We start from the raw sequence: 22,126 nt of genomic DNA on the forward strand, positions 1-22,126 counted from the left end.
ATTGGGACATAACTAGAACACCGTCCAGGTACATAATCATGTGTACTCCCCTCTCTCTGAAGGTAAGAAGCCACCATTCTCATTACTTTGGGAAAGCACCATGGTGTTGAAGAAACACAAAGGGGAGCGCTTGGAACTGGTATAGACGGTTTTGCCAAGTGAACTGGAGATAGCATTGGCACGCCTGAGGCATAAGAATGGTGAAGTAGGAATCTTTCAGGTCTAGTTTTACCAGCCAATCCTTCTCTAACAATATATGTCTCAGGAGGTGGATCCCTTCCATCTTGAAGTGTCTGTAAACAAGATTGGAAAGGGGCGACCACTCGATCCCCCCGAACGTATGGTCGGGTGCCCTGACCTCCCCGGGAAACCATTTTAGGCGGGGGGCGTGTCCCGGCTGGTATGCCCGAAGCGGCGTAGCCGGGGCGCGCCTTTTCCCGCCCAAGAGGGGTTGTCCTAGACACCTACACCGTTGGCCACGCCCCGTAGGCGGATCGGAGGAGGGTACACGCCTTCCCGAGGAAGAATAAAAGAGCAACAATCTAAGGAAGCATCCTCTTGTTCCTGTGCTTGGAAGCTGCACCTCATCGTTGCACGTGAGCCCGAGACGGAACAAGGAGCCAATTTTGAGAACTTGTAATCTTGTGTTTCTTTTTTCAGTGATTCCGAAGCTTTGGATCCAGGACCTCGACTCAAATAATCGTGAACAATGCCTGGCAGGAAGGTCGGAAAGAAGGTTGGGACCAAACAAATGCTTCGCATGCTGGTGAAAGATATGGCGAACATGAAGAAGCAGATGGCGGCAATGAATGGTGCAGGTAGACCAAAGAAAGTCATCGGGCCAGCATTGCCGGGAGTGTTCCCTGCCGGGAGAGGTAAAAGGGCCAAGAATAGAGCGGCAGGGGAGGAGGCCCCGGTTCCCGAGTCACCTCCGGCGAGCCCGGTCAGTTCAGTTGAGGCCCCGGTTCCGATCCCGAACGCGGGACAGCCGATCCCTGTGGTAGTTACACCCGTTAACGAGGGAGATATGCTTCCCGAGCTGGCCGCCCAGTTGGCAGCATGGTTAGGCAAGAGCAGCGAGGGTGCTGTGGCACCGGGAGACACGGCCGAGGAAGCCAGGTTAATAATGAAGCAGTTGAGGCAATCGAGAGATGCTGCAAAGGCGCCTTGTCCTCTTGTTTCCCCGCAGAATCCCTCGGAGCAACCGGCGTCGAGCGTTGGAAAAGCAGCAACAACAGATCATGCTACTGGTTCGGGTAAGCAGCCGTTGCCAATGGCGGGGGAGGGATAGTTACCCTCAAGGAGGGAAAAAGTGGTCCAACATATCCCGATGGATGTGAAAGAAAGGATTTGGGCGGATAAATATGTGAACATGTTTTCGCTGTTGACCGATCACTATGAGATAGAGCATGTTAGAAATCAGAAGGAGTTGTTGCATCCGAGTGTATGGCGTGCTAAAATGGCGGGTTTCAGGGTAGATGAAACGATCGCTAATTGTGCCAGAGCGGTTGGAATGTTTACTGCAATCATGGGGGAACGTAGGCCTGAAGTATTGTCGGGATTAGCATGTTACCAGACACGTATAATGGAATTTTATGAAACGTATGAAGGCAATCAATGGATGGGTTATGATAACAAATTTCGTAAGGCCAAGGAGCATGACTCATCTCTGATGTGGGATTGTTTCGACTCCATTTCTTGGCAGAAGCAGGTTATGCTGAACACAACGAAGTCATCTTCTTTCGGCGGGAATGGGGCGGAGCCTTCCCGCCATTATATGGTGGCGCCCTTTCGGACGGGCGCCAATGGTGATCAGCACACAAAGAGTAACGGGAACTCGGGTAGAAAAGGGGTCTGTTGGAGCTTTAACAGAGGCAAGTGCACTAGGCCACAAGGGACATGCAGGTTCAGGCATGAGTGTGCAGGGTGCGGACAGTCTTCACACCCCGAGAGTTCGTGCAGAGCCAAGAATGGTGATACAGGAGGTAGAGGGGGGGCCAAACAGGTCTGACATCGACCGAGGGGCACCGTTACCTACTCCTGTTGATATCATGGCAATGATCCCTTGGCTGAACGAATACCCTGATCATGTCTCTGCCGGGGTGTTGCGAGACGGTTTCTCATATGGTTTCCGCATCCCGGCGGGGGATTTCAGGGGGGAAGCACAGTGTAAGAACCAACTGTCCGTTCAACAAAATACGGCGGTGGTACAGGTAAAGATTACAAAGGAGGTGGCCCGAGGTCGGGTTGGGGGCCCCTATGAAAACCCGCCTGTTGTTAACTTTGTTTGTTCACCGTTGGGAGTAGTCCCCAAGAGGGACCCGGGTGAGTTCAGGTTAATCCATAATTTATCCGCTCCTAAGGGTCTTTCGGTGAACAATGCGATTGACCCAGGAGTTTGTTTGGTGCGGTATGCATCCTTTGATGAGGCCGTTGCCATGTTGAATCGCCTGGGGCCCGGAGCGCTGATGGCTAAATCAGATATCGAGTCAGCGTTCCGGTTGCTCCCGGTACACCCAGACGATCAGCGTCTCTTAGGTTTTGTGTTTCAAGGACGCTACTACATGGATAAATGTATGCCGATGGGTTGCTCCATCTCTTGTGCGTATTTTGAGCAGTTCAGTACCTTTGTGCAATGGGCGTTCACCAGAGCCACGGGCTTTACGCAGGTTATGCATTACCTTGAGGATTTTCTGTTCTTGGGGGCAGCTGGGGACACGGAATGTGCACGGGCTTTGAGGGAATTCTGTAATCTCATGAAACGTTTTGGCATGCCACTGGCACCAGGCAAAACGGTAGGACCGTCTACTACACTCGCGTTTCTGGGAATTGAGCTCGATTCTGTAGAGGGGTGCTTCCGTTTGCCCAAGGAAAAGGTAATGAAATTTGTAGCCTCACTTGAAATGTGCCTCGGCGAGAAAAAAGTAACTCTCCATCAGTTGCAGCAAGCTGTGGGTCAGCTTAACTTTGCCCTTAGAGTGATACCGATGGCTCGCTAAGCATGGGCGGAAAATCCGTTTCGCTCGCGGATTTTGCGGATTTTCGGTAAATTCGCAATCCGCGAGATTCGCGAATCTCCCGCAAAATCCGCAAATCCGCGAGCAGCGGATTTTGCTCGCACTTCTCGCACTGTTCGCGTGAGTTCGCGGCTTCCCAGTACAACTTCGCGCCCCGCGAATAAGTGCAAAATTGCAGAAATACGATCTTAGCAAAACTGAAACTACTTACCAGGTTCAAAAGTTCAGGCTCATCATTAGTAGCCATTTCCTGTAGTGCTTCCTGAGGGGCCCCTCCAGAGTTCAGTTGCCAGTTGCAACTATTATGTGACCCTGCTCTGAACCTCAGAATAGTTACACATATGCCACAAAGGTCCTGAATTACAGCTAAGGGAGACAAGCAGGAGCCAGGCTGGAAGTTCAAATCCATTAATCAGCCCCTAATTCATTATTGTCAGTTGGGGCAGGGCAGGTGTTGTAACTAATTTTGCAACAATGAAAGCACTTAGCAAGTACAAAAGATCACTAATCAGGAAGCACTAAGGAAGCAGGTGCCAGCTAAAAAAATATTCTGTGACACATTAATCAGCCCCAAATTAATTCAGGTCACTTGAGGCAGGGAAGGTGTGCTTGCGTTGCCACAATAATGTACACTGACTGGACAACCAGAGGGTGCTGTGATGAAACAGAGGGTGGCATGGGTGGGCCAGAGGGTGGCATGAGTAGTCAGAGAGTGGCAGTGGTGACAGAGAGTGGCAGTGATGAAGAAGAGTGTCCCAAACAGGCTGGACACGTAGAAACAACAAGTTCGCGAAACTTGCGACCCGACAGGTAAGTTCGCAATTTGCGAAAGTGTACAAAACCCTCGCGAACTGGCAGAAACACGCGCAAACACACAAAAAAAAAAACGCAAATTCGCGAGAATTCGCGGATTTTGCGGATTGCGAGTTCGCAAATCCGCAAAATTCGCGAACGCGAGATTCGCAAAATTCGCCCATGCTTATGGCTCGCCCCTTTTCTCGCTCTATCGCACAAGCCATGGTGGGCCTCAAGGAAGGGCACCACCGCACACGGCTGTCAGCAGAGGTTCGCCAGGATATGCTCATATGGCTGGCATTTCTGGCGGATTTCAACGGTCGCGTCGTGTGGAACAAACCGCCAGCTTCCTCCGAGGAGCTGGGGTTGTGGACCGACTCGGCAGGGAGTGTGGGATTTGGCGCCATCTTTGGTAATCAATGGTCGGCACGAACATGGCCGGCGTGGTGGCACGATAGTGGGCTCACAGGTAACATTGGGTTTCTTGAGCTGTTCCCCATTCTGGTGGCCTTGAGAACATGGCCAGATGGGTTTCGTGATCGCTCTGTGGTATTCTGGTCTGATAATATGACCGTTGTTGAATGTATCAATAATCAGGCAGCACGCTGCAAATGGATTCTGAGACTGCTGAAAGAAATTGTCCTGCTATGTATGAGACTAAACGTCCACTTTAGGGCAAGACACGTGCCTGGGGTACTGAACCAGGCGGCTGATGCACTCTCTCGTTCCCACATGCAGGCCTTCCGGGGTTTTCTGCCCTCAGCGGACTTGGTGGCGGCACCATTTCCCGAAGCTCTCTGGTCTCTCGGTGCCCCGGATTACAAAACCTTGTGGGAGAGAGTTTAGCACCCAGGACAAGGAAGGCATATGAAGGGGCGTTCCGTTCCTATTGGGAATTTTTGGGTTCAGCTAGGAGGGAGCATTGGGGGCAGGAGGAGTATGTACTGAAATTTCTGGTATCACTACATCAGGCAGGCCGATCACTGGCAACAGCCAATAGGCACAGGGCCGCCATTGCCTTCATGGCGCAGGCTCAAGGCATCCAGGACCCCACTTCGTCCTTTCTCGTAAGGAAGGCTCTGCGTGGGTGGCAACGCCTTGAGGGTCGTAGAGTGGATGAGAGGCACCCGATAGGTCTAGAGAGGTTGTCTCTGTTAATGTCCGTACTCCCTGCGACATGTTCATCTCAATCAGAGACAGTGCTGTTCCGGGCCGCTTTTGCATTAGCATTCCATGGGGCTATGCGGGTGAGCGAACTGGTAGCAAGGAACAAGCAGGATACGGGGGGGAGGTCTGTGTCGAGAACACATTCTAATTAAGGGTGAGACGATGGTAGTCTCAATAGCCAGGTCCAAGACCGATCAGGGGGCGATCGGGGACTGTGTGGTAGTCCAGCAGATTCCAGGGTCTCCCATGTGCCCGGTAAAATGCGTGGAGGAGTATTTAGCGCAAAGGGCTGTAACATGGGGGGGAAGCTTGCTGAGGCACACCGACGCCACCCCACTGACTAGGTTTCAGTTCCAGTGGGTGTTAACAATGGCAATCGCTGCAGCGGGCTTGAACCCGAGCGATTTCGGGACCCATTCCTTCCGGATAGGGGCTGCCACAGAGGCTACAGCCAGGGGTCTGAGCGTTGAAAAAGTGAAACAGTTGGGGCGTTGGTCCTCGAATTGTTATAAGAGGTATGTGCGGTTGCACATGTTGTGAAGCTAATGTCATGCACTCACGCTTCTTGTTTCTGTTTGGTTTACAGTTTCGCGAGCAGGCTTTGCGGGGCGGACTGTGCAGTTGACCCGACACCTGGGGACCAGCGGTCAAAGATCACCGGCTGAGGGAAGAGTGGTGTGGGTCGTCGGCCACTCATACGTGAGGCGAGCCGCGGACGTATTCAAAGCAGGTGACATGATTCACGTGGCTGGGGAATATGGGTGCAGGGTGACCTTCCACGGAAGGGGCGGACTCTGTATTGACCAGTTTCAGAATTTTATGGAGGGACTGCTAGGGCGGACGAGGTCACCGCCGTCTGTAATCATAGTACACCTTGGGGGCAATGATTTGGTAACCATTGGTCGACGAGTACTTCTCGAGTTCATTTTATCCACAGTGAGTTGGTTGGCGAGAAGGGTTCCGGGGTGCACGATTGCATGGTCACACATGATTCCTAGAAGGGTGTGGCGGGGGGCCCTCTCTGTGTCAGCTTTGAATCAGTCGGTAAAGAAAGTTAATAACAAACTTAGTAGGTTGTTTCGTTCAGGCTAGTTGCACTGTATTCCACATGGATGTATTCGGGGGGACCATATGTATCTTGAGGATGGGGTCCATTTGTCCCGGGAGGGGAATGTCTTACTCATAGTAGACTTCTTAGCTTGGTTAAAGAGTTTGTGTAGCCATGACCTTTAGTAGGAGTTTGTGGGGGGTCCGGATAGCCGGTCAACTATCCGGCCTGTGGCGGTAAGGTCATGATCAGTGAGCAGTAATTGGAAGATCCCTAGAGGTGGGGCGCCACCCATTATGGATGGGAGCGCCCGGGGGGAGGCGGCCATTGGCCCCTCACACGGGGAGGCGGTACCCCTCTAAGGATGGGGCCGCCGAAAGGGAAGGCGGTCAAGACCCCTCCCTGGGGAGGAGGGGCTACGGGCCCCTCCTGGGAATTTCCCGGGGCCAGGACATCCGCGACGGCGGATGTGGTAAGCAGTGTGGGGTGGGAGGGGGGTCTACGCTACCTTCTAGACACCTCACACGAGTCCTCGGACGACCACTAAGATGGCGTCGAGTAAATATGGGGCCCCCGTTAAGACAAGGGAAATTGGAAGTTGGCACAGAGGTACAGTCCCTGTGCGGCCGCCCCTCACAAGTGAGGGGGGAGTTCTGGTATTAGGGATCTGACACCGGTTACGACCTTGCCGTTGGCCCGTAATGTTAGGATGTACAATTTAATTTTGAGTATATGCATTTGCAGGATGTTTAGAATCGGCTAGGAGAACCTTTGTATTAGAGCTGTGTTAAGGTTAGCCAATAAACATCGTAATGTGAAAATGAAATTGTACATGATATGAAACTGTTATTTTAATGTTTTAATTTTGTTTCATATTTTAATAAATACGGCCGGGAGGGTAACTCCCTCCCGCCTTCCAAAAGTCAAGAACTGTGTCCGTCTTCCCATCATTGGGGATTGTGTTGGGAGGGGGTGACGGGTATCCCGGCCATAACCTGTTCAGGTCCCTTAGATTTACCACAGATCTTCACGCATTTTCCTTTTTTTACTACCAGAAAGAGCAGGCTTATGAAAAGTGTGCACTCTAAGGGTACTTCCACAATAGTGTCCTTTTGTAGCATAGAATTCACTTCTTTGTCTACCATTTTCTCCTGGTTTAAAGATAGAACTAGGTTTCTTTGGGAAATAGTCTGTGTGGGAAACCCCATACTGAAACCCTGAATGCTTTCTCAAACCCATGGGTTCTGAGTAATTGTTGGTCGAACCTTGGCAGTGTGATCTGTATCCTCTCGACACTAGGCTGGTCATCTTTGTGGGTAGAAGGAAGATGAAGCACTGAACTGAAAGCCTCTCCTGAATCCACTTTGTCTAAATTGGGACCTCTGGGAGGCCTGGCCGGCAGGAAGGCCCCTTCTGCCTGCCCAGCCAAACACTTCACAGTAAAACACCCTTCTCATGTTGGATTGAGCATTGTCAAGGGCCTTGGATATAGCCACATGATTGCCAAGAGACTTCATCATATTTTCCCCAAAGAGGAGGCCGTTAGGATTCACTGAGGGTACCTTCCCAACCAGATCACTCATCTTTGGACTGATCTTGGACAATATGACTCTACGTCACTCTGCATTGAGGCTAGCATTGGTGCTGCCTAAAAGGACCAATCCCCATTGACTAGTAGTGTAAGATCTACAGGGGTCTCACTGATGTATGCTTCCTCTGCTAGATCTATTATTCTAGCAACATGGCCTAACACATCAAAAAGTCGTTCCTGGCATCCCTTAAAGGACCACCAGGCTTTTCTAGGATCCCTGCCAAGTTTGTAAAGAAATGTAATTAGCTCTTGATCCAGTTTAGGAGTTCAATAAACTTTGTTTGTGGCTCATGGGTCTTGAGCATTCAGCTCTAAGAATATTATGAACCTCCTTTTCCAGGGTGTCTCTGATCCATCTCCTCATGAACCTACCTACGTGATCCTGAGCCACAATTCCACACTTCTAGGGTGCCTGATATTGTGAGGGGAAAACATTTCTTGTCCCAGAGGGTCCTTCACTATCCCCTTCGAGGTAGATGGAGCCTCATCTTCTGTAAAGAGGTCATTCTCATTAATGCCCCCCCTGGTCTAGGTCAAATATATATTTGTCTAGTGGCCCCTCACTCAGAAGTTATTCTTCCCCCATGTTAGTATTGTGTGTGTCAATCTGATCATCTGAAAGAAGTGCGTCGCTTCAGACACCTTTAGGATCTGTGCTGCGTAGGACACCCAATGTCTTTGAGCTGCTTTAATCTCCGCATTTGTTTAAGGTGCTTAGACCTCCAGATTTCATTGAGGTGCTTAGACTTCCTGATTTTATTGACATGCTTTGACCTCCTGTGATACCTAGGGAAGAATACTTCTCCATGTGTTTTGTCTTTTTTGCTCTCTTGCCCCCTTTTACAGTTCAGTCAGAGTCTCTTCCTGACACTGAACCATACTCATCCTCCTCATCAGACGCAGGCAGTCTCTTATTACCTATAACCTGTTCCAAGGTCTCACGTATGCAAGAGTATGCAACAGTGCATCTCTTGCTGTATTAGCTTTTCAACCAGGACCTTTTTTATTTTTTAAAGAAATTAAAAAGTTTTATTGTTTCAGTTAATTAAAACCACAACAATACATTTTATAAAATCAACTACTCAATTAAAATTTCCGTTTGTATGGATAAATTCTCTATTAATTCATTCTAAAACATTCTAGGTCTAGTGCGGGAGTTTGTTGTTTAAAAACAATTAAGCAATCCATGTAGTTTATAGTTCCAAGAGTTTTGATATTTATACGTTATTTAGTTCAAAAGAGCCCTCTCGCTGCACTACAGCAGTTATTTTGTCCTCAATCAGGACCTCATTAGATTGCGTCTGTGATACATGAAGGGACATTATTGTAAATAAAACTATTATTATTACTCTTATAAGGAAAGGGATAAACTGTGGCTTACAATATCAAACCTAATAATTTAAAATTAGGAGGCAACTTCATGAAAAAGCCTAAGCCTCTTTTGGGAAACTAAAATATTATTTTGTAAAGTAACTAAAGGCAGCATCCTATTTAAAAGGGTCCCCAAAACCAAATCGATATAAAAAGCTCTAAAAAGACATCAAGTAGCAGAGACGGGCAAGAGACAGCTGATTAAAGAGGTACAGCAACTGTCAACTGTTATCGTGACGTCACCATAACTCTCCATCAATCAGCTGTGTTCTATAAACAAAATCGAGCTTGAGGAACGCTGGGACGGCCATTCCGCTCCTGTTGGCCAGCGCATTCCTCTAATTATGATTCCCCAGCATGCCATACGTTGGAGAGGCGTCGGGAAAAATCCCAAACAAATGGTAAAATTAATTTACTAACCCAACGCGTCATAGCAAGGGGACGCGTCAGATAAAATTCTGAAATGAAAGAGAGGTTAGTCTCTTACCCTGATGTGTCATGGCGAGGGGACTCATCGGGAACAAGCGCACTCCAAGTGTGAGTGGGGGCAGGCGGGGCTGCCAGCATGAACTGGCCTGGCCACCAGTGTTGAAAAGGCACAGCTTCCCGGCCAGGACTGGCTTCCCCACCAGGACCCAGCAAGCGCATGGTCCGAGCCCTGGAGGGGCGCGCAGGGAGAAATCTCCTCAAACCGAAAATCAGTGCCTAACTAAAAGGGAACTCAGGTCCTGTGAAGGGACTGGATGAGCCTAAAGGTGAGCGCGAGGACTCTGAAGAACAACCCCCTGTCCAAAGGGAGAAAAATCTGTGGACATCAAGCCAAAACAGGCGCTCTGAGGACAGCAGCTAAAACAGAAGGTGTCACCTCATTCTGAAAGACAGAAACACATAACGTCTAGTAAGGAAAACAGCAAGGATATACAACAAGGTACTAATCTGCATGGAGCTGCATTTAAAAGAGGCAGACTGTGATGTGCATGGGCCTATTATATGCGTTGAAGGTTCTGTTCTGAAACAGTTTTCATCATGATGTATGACTTTTAAGTGGCTGCGTGGAGGGACATTAAAGGGATAATGCATAATGTTAGCCTCCGGTCTTGTAATTAAATTTTGATTGTTGTCCTAATGGGGTCGATAATGATTGCGGTGATTCCGCATCCTCCGGGCCGGTGGAAGACAACGCTGCGGACCTTTAAAAGACCCACCGCCAGATTATGATGGCGGTGGGATCAGCTGCAGACGGCAGGTCCGTCCGTCGCTGATCCGCAGGGTATTGGCCGCAATTTGGTGGCGGTGTCTGCAAGACACCGCCAGCCAAAGTACAATGGATTTGGAAACATGCTTTTCCGCGGCGGATTTACCGCCGTGGAAAAGCATGTGGACAATAGCTTCTGGGGGGCCCTTGTGGGCCCACAGGGTGTCGGGGGTGGGGGGTGCACATGGGAAGTAACTATAGTACCTCCCAGCATTTGCATGTTCAAGGCGGCAGGCACCGCGCGGTGCCTGCCGCTTTGTGCATGCAAATGGAAAGCATGCATATTTAACCTTGAGGCAGGTGCTGCTTAAAGCAGCACCCACCGCAATGTTAAATATGCAGGATGTGACCGCCAGGGTGGGGGTCACATCCTAATCTGCACCCCTGCGGACGGTCCCTCCACCTCGGGGGTGGCGGACGGACGCTGGTCCGTCCGCCATCCTAATAGGCCCCTAAATCTGAGATCACATAGAATTCATGAGAAAAAATGGAATGGAGCCATAGTGTCTTGTTATTGATAATGTGATTTATGTCAGGTATTGGGTGAGCAGAAGCTGGTTAACCTTGAGTCACCTCCATTTGTGTAGAATACTAATATCATGTGACAAAATATTGTTGCTACATTACATCGTTGCTAAAATATTGTGATGTCAAGACAATATCTCACAGGTTAGAAAATCTATTTTTTTACTTTTCTATTTATTATCATTCTTAGCATTATCGAGGTTTTAAATATTGTTGTATATAATATATTTTTGAATTTATTTTAGTTTTATTGTTTATTTGATGTATTTTGTACTAAAACCTTTTGTCTATCTAATTTTAGAAGTCTTTGATGATATTTTAGTAGCAGGTTGCAGGGTTTGTAATGAGTAGAATGGGAATTGTTTTAAAACTATAATTATTTTACTTTTGTATTTTTACTAGGCAAATTTAAAAAAAATTTTTTATATGAATAAAAATATTTTTTAACATTTACTTTAAGAAAGTTTCAATTTAAGATATCCATCAATGTATCAATCTATCTCTATTTAATATTTATTGGGTATTCAATTTTAAATGTCTAGTTCATGTTTTAGGAACGAGTTGTAGAATTTAGAAGTGGAGTGATGTGGTGTGGGAAGTGTTTTAAAAAGGTTTTATGTTTCAATGTTTTGAATTGTTTTTTTTTATTTTAAAATGCTATAAAAAATGTGAAAAGTGTAGGGGGCCGATTATGATTGCGGTTTTCCCGCATCCTCCGGGCCGGCAGTGGCTTCCGCCGGCCTGGAGGATGCGGGAAAACCTCTGCAGAGCCTCCACAGACCAACCGCCAAATTAGGATGGCTGGTGGGTCTTGAATTTCGGCCGCAGCTTTTCCGCCGCGGTCGCCTTCCAACCACGGCGGAAAGTCCCTAACATGGCTGGCGGTGTCTATCAGACACCGCCAGCCATATTAGGATGGAGGGAATCACATGCTTTTCCGCAGCGGCTTTTCCGCCGTGGAAAAGCATAGGGACATTCACTTCGGGGGCCCGTTGCAGGCCCCCTGGGTGAAGGGGGGTGGGGGGTGCACATGGGGGGTACCTATGGTACACCCCTGCCTTTGCGTGCACGAAGCGGCAGGCACCGTGCAGTGCCTGCCGCTTTGTGCATGCAAATGCACTGCTTTCATTTTTTACATTGCGGCGGGTGCTGCTTCAAGCAGCACCCGCCGTAATGTAAAAAATACAGGATGTGACCGCCAGGGTGGCGGTCACATCCTAATTGCCATGGAGGGACCGCCGCTGCCCATGCGGATGGTCCCTCCTACTCAGGGGTGGGAAGGCTGTTCCAAGTCTTTGCTGTGATGTGGGAGAAGGAGCGTCCTCCACTTCTGCTTCAGTAGATGCGGGGAGTATGGGCAAGTGAAAGCGAGGCAAAGTGTAGTCTTCTCGATGGTTGGTGGAAGTTCATGTGGTGGTTAATGTAGGCAGGTCCTTGATTGTGTAGAGCCTTGTGTGCATACGTCAGCAGCTTTAATTGGAATCTCGTGTGTACTAGGAGCCAGTGGAATTTCTAGAGGTGGGGTGTGATGTGGGTTCGTCGGGGGAGGCCGAAGATGAGTCTGGTTGCAGTGTTCTGTATGGTCTAAAGTCTCTGTAGAAGGCGTGTGGCGATTCCTACTTTGAGGACATTGCCGTAGTCCAATCGGCTGGTGATGATGACTTGTGTCATGGTGCGTGGGAAGTCTTGTAGAAGGATTTCCTGTGGTATCATTGGCAGACTGCTGCATACCTCCCAGCACAAGGCATAGCATCCTTTCACTGCAGAGGGACTGGCTCCCTGCTTCTGCAAAGGGTCCCTCAAGTGACACTTTTTGTTAGCTTTGCAAGCTTCACAATTTGTTAAGCTTTGTTGCTGCACACCTCTCAGTATAGGTAAGTGGCAGAGAAGATAGTGCATGTGAGAGCCTGTGGCAGGGGACATATTGGGCTGGGCTGGGCTGGGCTGGGTCTGAGGACATCTTAGGTGGTAGGGACAAGGCATTCAAGGGCACAAATGGGTCAGTGCATGAGGGTGGGGACTCAAGACTTTGCAGGGGTGTTAGGGGCAAGGGAATGCCACATTGAGGTAACAGTGCACCTGCCACCCCGAGGGGCCCTTTACTTCAGAGGAAATGGTTCTCCACTGCAATAAAGGGTCCCTATAGCTGCCACTTTTTTAAGCTTTGCAAACTTCACAGTTTGCAAATAAATGCATTTTTTAATTTTCATGTCTTTGCAACTTGGCAGACCCCTTGTTTCTGTATTTGTTGATACTTTCTAATGTGCCCTTCCCTCCCTTGTGTGCCTTTGTCCCTGTGCTCTTGTCTCTATATTCTGTTTTCTGTCACCCCCTATTTTACTCTCCAGGTTTCCTGCCCTGAAAAATCCACAGACCGATTCAATTTATTGAAAAGTATTTTTTAGTATCCTGTGATGACAATGTTGTTATTCCATGCCTTAGTATCCGACTTAGTGTCATGACCCAGTAGTTGTGTTTCTTTAAACCAGTGTCTACTTTGCCCTGTGCCAGTGTCTGTGTTTCTCTGTCCTTGTCCATTATAAATGGTAGACCTATTGATATCTTTGTAAATAATATATCAAATGATAGAGGTCATTTCTGTAATTGTAAGTAGATGACAGTATAGCAAAAGGTCATTAGAAGATAATGCAATTTCTCAGGATATCATTGAATGTGTAGAAACGTTTCCACACACCTAATCTTCTGTCATCAATGCTGTCTAGAATTGTGCCCCAATATATGTATGGGTTTACCTGGTGAATATGCATTCACAGAGCCTTATTTACAAAAGTAAACTTACACCTTTGTGTAGGCTTACGTTTGTTTTCTAAATCACAATCTATGGTTTAGTAGTAAGTTTACGACTGTGGAGACACAGCAGTCGGGGTGGAGTACTTTATACACAAAAAGATAGTCATGTTGTATAATTTTATGTGTCCAGTTCCCCATCAGACTGCGGAGTGTCCACAGCTGTAAACTTACTAACAAACCAGAGTTTTTTAACTCCAAAACAAAGGTAGGCTTACACAAAAGTGTAAGTTTACCTTTGGGACTCAGGCTTGTAGAGTGTATTTCAGTAGATAGACTCTTATAAGATTAGATTTGTGGCAATGCTTAGTTTGAGCCAGTCGTTTCCGGTACTCAGAACTTATTTGTCAACACCCGCACTTATTGCAGACTGCCACATGGTCTCACTGTTTGTGTAATTTAGAGAGCACTACAACACCAGTCCTTTATTAATTCAGTATACATTACAAATTACTCATACCTGCCGCCCAAGCACATCTTATGACTTTGGGGACCTGGAATAGTCTGAATCGTCACATTTAATAGGCATGTGATGGTTAGTAGATGTGTTTGTACAGTCACTGGCAACGCTGGGAGAGCAAAGTGTGGTGCATACTGCAGTGACCTCTGGGCGACAGCCCTGGCACTTATTTTTATGCAAATTAAGCACTGAGTGTTCTCCAGCTCATTGGGTTGAATCCCAGTAAGACTGACTCAGTCTTCCATGGTTCTGAGGGCTTAAAATTGAGTAAAATGATCTTAGGCAATAGTAGAACCAGATATCTGCTGCATTTAGAAAGCCTGGAGGTTATATAAAAAGACAATGGTATTGTTACGGGAGAATCACATCATTGCTATATGGCTTGCACGACCACAACTCAATGTTTACTTGTTTATTTAATTCGAGTTGGGCTTATTGTGCTGTGAGTATGGACTATTTTGAAAGAACAGAATGCCAACCCCACCACTTTTCAGATGCTCATAAATCCGAGCAAACAAATCGAACTAGATTACAGATTTGTTCGGTATATTTTATTTATACCCTTTACTTAGAAATTTTTAGACACTTAAAAAACAGTGATCCTATGTTTGAGAAAGACACTCAACATATAACAATACAAAAATCACAAATACCTAAATGAATTATTTGAACAAACAACAATGATATTGTACACCTTTTCTTATTGAACAATAGCAAACAGTAAATCTTTGCACATATTCAAAAAAATCAATATTTCAACTCAATGATAGAGACACGTTCAAAGAAGAAATCGAAGAACACAAATTGATTCGGAACATTAATCAAATTCAGAAATCAATCCTGTATGTTTCATGTTTCTTTCTATTCTGCCGACGCGTTTTAAATCCGTGGACAAAGTGCACGGAATCTCATCAGGGCTCAATCAATGGGGTTCTGTAAGGTGTATTAAAAAAGAGAGAGAGCACTGTGTCACCAACCATCATTCAATCATAGGTGACCGTACCAACTTCCCCTCTGTTACCCTCCTGTACCTGTTAGTCAGTCAGGAGCAGTTATCGTGATGATCTTGTCACACCAACACTTTAGCGAGACAGTGTTATCTGCAAGATAACAGTAGACTCAGAATGTGCAATCATAATAAAATTCATGTGGTGCACACATTTGGAAGCACAAAAAAGTCCATACCTTGGACAGGTGTAAATGCTTCTTTTGACCATACGCTTTGCCTCCAGGTACTCCTTTAGTTAATTGACACGCTCTCCAACATCCATGATCAGAAGTGTCTAACTGGGTCTAATGCAGCAACTTGGTTGTATTATTTACAGGTCGACAGAGGACCTTAGACAAATTGAATAACTGGGACAGGGAGAAGCATTTACACCTGTCCAAGGTATGAACTTTTTTGTGCTTCCAAATGTGTGCACCACATGAATTGTATTATTAGTACTTTTTACCCCTACGTTATCCAACACTTTCCCTATTGTTGCACTCTCTGCAGTGGGAATAGTAATTGTTACCCCTACGCTATCCAACACTTTCCCTACTGTTGCACTCTCTGGAGTGGGAATAGTAGTTGTTACCCCTACGCTATCCAACACTTTACCTACTGTTGCACTCTCTGCAGTGGGAATAGTAATTGTTACCCCTCCGCTATTCAACACTTTCCTTGCTGTTGCATACTCTGGAGTGGGAATAGCAATTGTTACCCCTACTCTATCCAACACTTTCCTTACTGTTGCATTCTCTGGAGCGGGAATAGTAATGTTTACCCCTACGCTATCCAACACTTTCCCTACTGTTGCACTCTTTGGAGTGTGAATAGTAATTTTTACCCTTACGCTATCCAACACTTTCCCTACTGTTGCACTCTTTAAAGTGGGAATTGTAATTTTTACCCCTACGCTATCCAACATTTTCCTTATTGTTGTTTTTTTGGAGTTGGAATAATTTTTTATTCCCTCTGTTATTTAACATTTTTGTATTGTTTTAGTTAATGCGTTATATAATTAATGTTAAAAATATTAAAAGTAAATTATTTGTTTTAATTTGTTTTGCATAATTATTTTAATTTAATGTATGTTATTATTTTATGTGTGCAGATGAATTTGTAATTTATAATATTTTTTATTATTTATGAATTACAATAAGTATTTCAACTAATTATCAAGTAAGTACATATATAGTATATGTATATGTTTAATTAATTTTTTATTACATTATGTATATTACCTATTAATTTCAAATAATATAAAATAATGTTAACTATGTTTAATATATTGTTAAGTATTTTTTAATTAATGTTACATATTTTTTTTAATTAAAAAAAAAACGATTTTTTTTAAAACGATATTTTTGACATCGATATTTTTTTTCTCGATATTTTAGTACTTACCTTGTTGTAGATAGGATATCGATATTGTTTACATCGATATTATTGCTTTGATATTTTTGTATTTCGATATTTTGGGTTTCTATATTTTGTCATAGATCCGTGGACCTTCACATGTTTTATACCTGACTCCTCAGTGTATTAAAAAACTTGAATTTGTAGCGCCTTTCTAGAAAGTTAAAACTAAAATGAAACAACTCATACCCCCTCCTCCCCCCACTGCCAGTTCCTCCCTCACCTTATGCGTTGAAGCTGAAACGTTTACAGATTTGATCGGTTCTGTCAAATTTTTCAATCTCATTCTACAAACAATGCAGGAGAATTCCCCCTGGTACTTCATCTGTATATTGCCTTGCATATGTCTGTCATTGAAGAAATGGAGTTTGAAAGTTTTCCTCACGAAGGGATATATCATCAAGGGGCCGTAATAGAATTATCGCTGCTTTAGCATCCATTTTCGTGCGAAAAGCAGCGATAATTCTATCACCTTATCGGCAAGGTCATGCTAGCGCGTGAAACCATGCCTTAGCGCACATTATATTTGTTCCTCGCCTCGCATCGCTAATGAGATGTGAGGTAGGGTTCCCTACAGAAATTCAGCGAATATAGGGCCAGATGTAGGTAGCCCAATACCGGTCGTAACGGCCGAAAATCGGTATTTTCGGCCGTTACCGACCGGTATTGAGCATTTGGGATGTAGGAGTCCAAAAATCGTCCGAATCGGTAAATTTACCGAATCGGTAAAGTTACCGACTCGGTATAATACCGAATCGGAAAATATAGCGAATCGGTAAAGTTACCGACTCGGTATATTTATTGATTCGGTAAATTTACCGATTCGGTAAAATACCGAATCGGTAAATAAGAAGTGGTAAAATTGAATAATGAGATGTAAGTAAGCCCTGAAATACCGAATTTGCTTCAAATTCGGTATTTAAGAGTCGGTATTTACCATGGATTGGAATCAGGTGGTAACCAGGTGCAACCCATAAAAATGGACCCAAAATGCAATTCTTCTTGCACAATGGCAGCATTTTATGTCATTGCAAGACGGCTACGGCTACAGGAGGAAGGAGAGAGGGAATGGCAGAGACAGGAGCAGGTCTACAGGCAGAGGATCACCTTGTTCATGCTGAGAGAGGCAGAGATTCTCCAGAGGTACAGGTTGGAGCCAGACACCCTCTTGGACCTCATCAGGGACCTCCAACCACTGTTGGAGCACACTACCCCAAGGGCACAAGCTATTCCACCGCCCCTGCAGGTGCTGTGCAGCCTACACCTGCTTGAGTCTGGTAGCTACCAGAGTGTGGTTGCTGCGGTAGGTGGGGTGACCCAGAGCAGCCTGTCAAGGTTTTCCACAAATTCCTTGACGCCATGTTACAGAGGATGGACCATTACATATCTTTTCCTGCAACCCATGCTGAACTGGTCCAAACAAAATCTGACTTTTACCAGATGGCACGATTCCCCAATATAATTGGCTGCATTGATGGCACGCACATTCCCATTTGTCTCCCTGCTGCCACCGAATATATATACAGGAATAGGAAGTCAACGCACACTATCAATGTGCAGTTGATTTGCAATGCAAAGTGCACTATCACTGACCTTGTGGCAAAATTCCCTGGGAGTACCCACGACTCCTATATATTTCAAAACAGCGGCATCTATGCATGGCTGACTGCAGGGAAATTTGGTGAAGGATACCTCCTAGGTAAGACACAGTGTGCGACCCACATAACGCCTATTGCAGTAAGAAGTACATGTATGCATGCGAGTAATGTATTCTCATTTCCTTTTAGGAGACAGTGCATATGTCCTCCGCTCCTTCATACTTACCCCCTACCTCAACCCCTCAACACCCAGCCAAAGGAGATATAACCGGGCCCACAAGAGCACAAGAAATGTAGTGCAGCGTACGTTTGGTATCTGGAAAAGCAGGTTCAGGTGCTTGCACAAGAGTGGAGGTGCAAGGCAGTATAACCCCATCACCTGCTGTAAGATCATTGCTGCCTGTGCTATGTTGCACAACCTTGCTGTGAAGAAGGGGACTGAGATGGAGTTGTCAGATTATGAGGATCTTGACAATGACATTGCTGTGCCTGAAACACAACCTGCTGGAGTGTCATCACCAAGTGATGGCAGATACAGACGTGATGAGATAACACGCAACTATTTCTGAGTAAGTAATGAGACACAGACAGGTTGTGTATGGGAACAACGTAATTTAATGTTGCCACAACGTACAAGCACGGAAGTGCAACAAAATAAACATTATGTACGTGGGGACTGTATGTCCCGGGTTACTTCACCCATGACCGGTAAAGTCACTTGCGCCCGCGCTTCCCTGAGCCACTAGGATGTTGCTCACTGTGTTCGGCTTGCCCTGCAGCCTCAGCTGGGCGCCTGCTACTCCTCCGTGGCTCCGGAACAGCGCTTGCCATGCTGCTCCGGCTACTACTGTCATCAGCCTCTGCCACGTCCAAGGCCGGATTCTGTGCAGTGTGTGAAATAAGCATAGCCTCTAGTGCACTTGTGATTCTGGCCATGCCCCTGGTGACCTCAGTCGTGTTCTAGGTCAAGGCCTCCTGCATATTTATGCCCCTACGGCAAAGCAGGGATGTGGCAGTGGGCAGACGATTGATGGCCGTATTGTGGACACGGGCCTCCCTGCGCCTTGTGTGGGACAGACTGTCTAGTTTGGAGCAGAGCTGTGTAATCGAGTTGCTCATCTGCTGCATCCCTGCTGCAATGTCCGCATTTGTTTTTGCAACCTCCCTATTTGACTCAACAATGTCACTCATGCCCTTCCCCATGTCTCCTATTTTCTCATTCAGGACTCGGAATTGGCGATGGCAGGCTTGGATGGATTTGCCCTGCATCCGTTGTAGGCGCACCATGCTCCCCTCCAGCCCACCGAACACAGTGCCATCTGCACGTCCACCTGTACTGCTGGGTGTGCGTTGTGTTCTGCGCGCTGTGACTGGATCATTTGTGGACTGCAGTTCTGCAGAACTCACATCTACCGTGATTTGAGCCTCACCCTCACCCTCTGCTGCCTCCATTACTGGTAGTGGGGCCACAACACGCCTCCTGCCTGGTGGGGTTGCAGGAGTGGACAGGAATAGTGATGGGGAGGTTTCTGGTGAGAAAACCAGGGGAGGGGATTGTGAGAGCTGTGGGGAGTGCAGCAACTCTGGTGTCTGTACTGTCTCATCTTCTTGGGAGATGCCCGTCTTGTCACCTTCCTCCTGCGAGGCTTGTACTTGGCTGGGCCCTGCTTCCTCACTCTCCTACCTCGCTGGTGCAGTCCCTTCTGTTTCTGTGGGTCGACTGGCTGAATTTGCACCTAGGTATAAATAAGTGTATGTCAACTGTGTGCTACTGTGTCACAGTCACTACATAAATGCTTTAGACATTTCACTTTCATTTATCTGCATTACGTTCAGTGACTTGCTGATGTCTGCACAGTTACACATGGTCTTACATTAGCTGACTACATTTCCCATAATGCATTGCTCCTGTATACTGCTAGCAGTACTGGACTGGGGTTGGCTTGTCCGCAAAGGGTGAAGGGAAGCAGGTTGGTATGGGGTGTCATGCTGCGCATGCGTCTTACCTTTTTTTGTTGCTCTGGCTGAGCTGTCAACATCTCCAAGTCCCAAGACGCTGTCTGCCTCAATGGTTGAGGCCACCAACTCCTCCAGGTCAGTCAGGGGGGGGCGCTGGGTTCCTGCCTCCACCGGTGACACCGGCCTGCTTGTGTATTTCAGACATCTTCTTCTTGGTGAGGATCCTGATGTCATAAAATCTTTTTTTTAGATCCTCAAAATTCCTGGGTGTGACTCCCACTGCATTAACTTTTTCTGCAATTGCCAGCCAGATTTTTCGTTTGGCAGACTCAGGAACAGTGAGGGAGTGCCTGCCAAAAAGTTTGTTGTGCACTCTCACAACCTCCTCCACCAGTACCTGCAGCTCCATGCTGCTGAACTTTATTTTCCTCTTTCTTTCAGCCTTCTGACTTTCACTGCTGCTTGCCATTTTTCTTTTCTTAAAGTTTCAACAAAACTCTCCCTGCTGCTCGGTGTCTCTGCTCTGCTCTGACTGCCTCTCCAGAACCTTCTAATTAGTTGCAGCTGCCTGGGTAGCCACTTCCTGGTGGGGAGGGGGAGGGTGGTAGCACCTGATTGGCTGTTTTCTTAAGTTTCACTTTTGCTTGCTTTCGGATTCGGTATTTACCGAATCGGTATTTACCGAATCGGTATTTCCCATTCATTCCTATGGGCCTTTTGGCCCATAGGAATGAATAGGAAATACCAATTCGGAAAATACCGATTCGGTAAATAACGATTCGGTACATTCCGAATGTCCGATAACGAATTTTACCGATTCGGTAAATAATACCGATTTTTCCCCTACATCTCATTTACAGATTCTGGAATACCGAATCGGTAAAAAGCAGTATTTAAGAATCGGAAAATTGAAGTTACCTACATCTGGCCCCTAGTCGCTAACCCAGCTTCTCTCTATTAACAAGGGTATCGCTAACCCACCTAGCGACATAAAAAGTAGCGCTAACCGGATATATTGCCGGTTTGTTACGCCTGCTATTTTCCCAATTTAGCTATGTGTATCATGGGAGGTGGATCATAATGCTGAGTCCACATCTACTTATCTACAATGTTTTCCCTAATGCTTCTTTTTTATCGCTGGTAATCCTGTGACATTGCCGCTCATCGCTGCTAATGCCGGGATTTCTATCGCCTCTGTGATGCGCGTTGTTAATAGTGCGCTGACAGGGTGATAGAATCCGGCAATGGATGGCGTTAGGATTGTGCACGCTAAAAGCGCCCAGCGATAAATATCGCTGCCGCTTGATGATATGCCCCGAAATATCACTCTCCTGGTAACAGTAAGCAAAACACATCCATAGCCTTTCCATGTTCTGAAATAATTTCACGATGTGTGAACATAATTTAAATCTTTCTTACAAAATCACAATGAAAAGAAAGACAGATGATATGTGTTTTGCTAAAGAGCCTGCAGATCCTGTAGCTCAAGTACAAAGCTTATATATGCACTGGATACTGCTGGGTTTTTAATTGTATTATAGTAAAATTAGTAAGGGACGTTTTCAAATTACTAATTACATCCTTGCCCAGGTGGTTTATCATACCATTGAACCCATTTTTTAAAACTAAAAGCAACACATATGCAGTGCTTAATATTTGCGGGTGTTTGTAGGAGGTGGACACTGGCACTTTTTTTCAGGAATCTGGAACCAATTTTTGCACATTTGAGTTTGACCCTAGAGCTAGACAGGAAAGTGAACCAAAGGTGGAAGATGGAGAAAGAGAAAGCTAGGGAAATAGTGACAAAGTGAGAGAACAAGGTCTAAAAATGTATTGCAAGAGTGAGTAAAGATTAAGGTGTACTGTGGTGGAAGACAGATGCATGGGGTGGAATCAAGGCTATGGAACTCAAGCTCTGTGTTAGTTTTGTAGCCATTCATTCACCTTTGCACACTTATGTGATCTAGCATGGCATCCAGCATTAAGTAAGTAAAATAAATGATATACCTTAGGGTGCTGCACTTTGTCATACAATTCCATTTCTTTATCTTCTTCTGATGTGGAAGGATTGCTCGCCGTCGCTGGGGAAACTTCTCCCTGCCAATATAAATGCACTTTTGAGCAAGGA

At 46.2% G+C, this 22,126-nt stretch overlaps 1 protein-coding gene across 7 annotated transcripts in view; it reads right to left on the bottom strand.

The window, feature by feature from the left end:
• LOC147677679 (SLAM family member 9-like) overlaps positions 1 to 22,126 on the bottom strand; it is a 752,048-nt gene that overhangs the window by 73,934 nt on the left and 655,988 nt on the right. For 6 of the 7 annotated variants that reach the window (XM_086945322.1, XM_086945327.1, XM_086945324.1 and 3 more), the window contains one exon: positions 22,006 to 22,095. The exons of the other annotated variant lie outside the window; for it this stretch is intronic. In XM_086945322.1, coding sequence (XP_086801448.1) covers positions 22,006 to 22,095 — 90 coding nt within the window. The remainder of the gene's footprint in view (positions 1 to 22,005; positions 22,096 to 22,126) is intronic. 7 annotated transcript variants of the gene reach the window in all.

The sequence above is a fragment of the Lissotriton vulgaris genome, chromosome 12 (genome assembly GCF_964263255.1).
Source record: "Lissotriton vulgaris chromosome 12, aLisVul1.2, whole genome shotgun sequence".
Taxonomy (NCBI): domain Eukaryota; kingdom Metazoa; phylum Chordata; class Amphibia; order Caudata; family Salamandridae; genus Lissotriton; species Lissotriton vulgaris.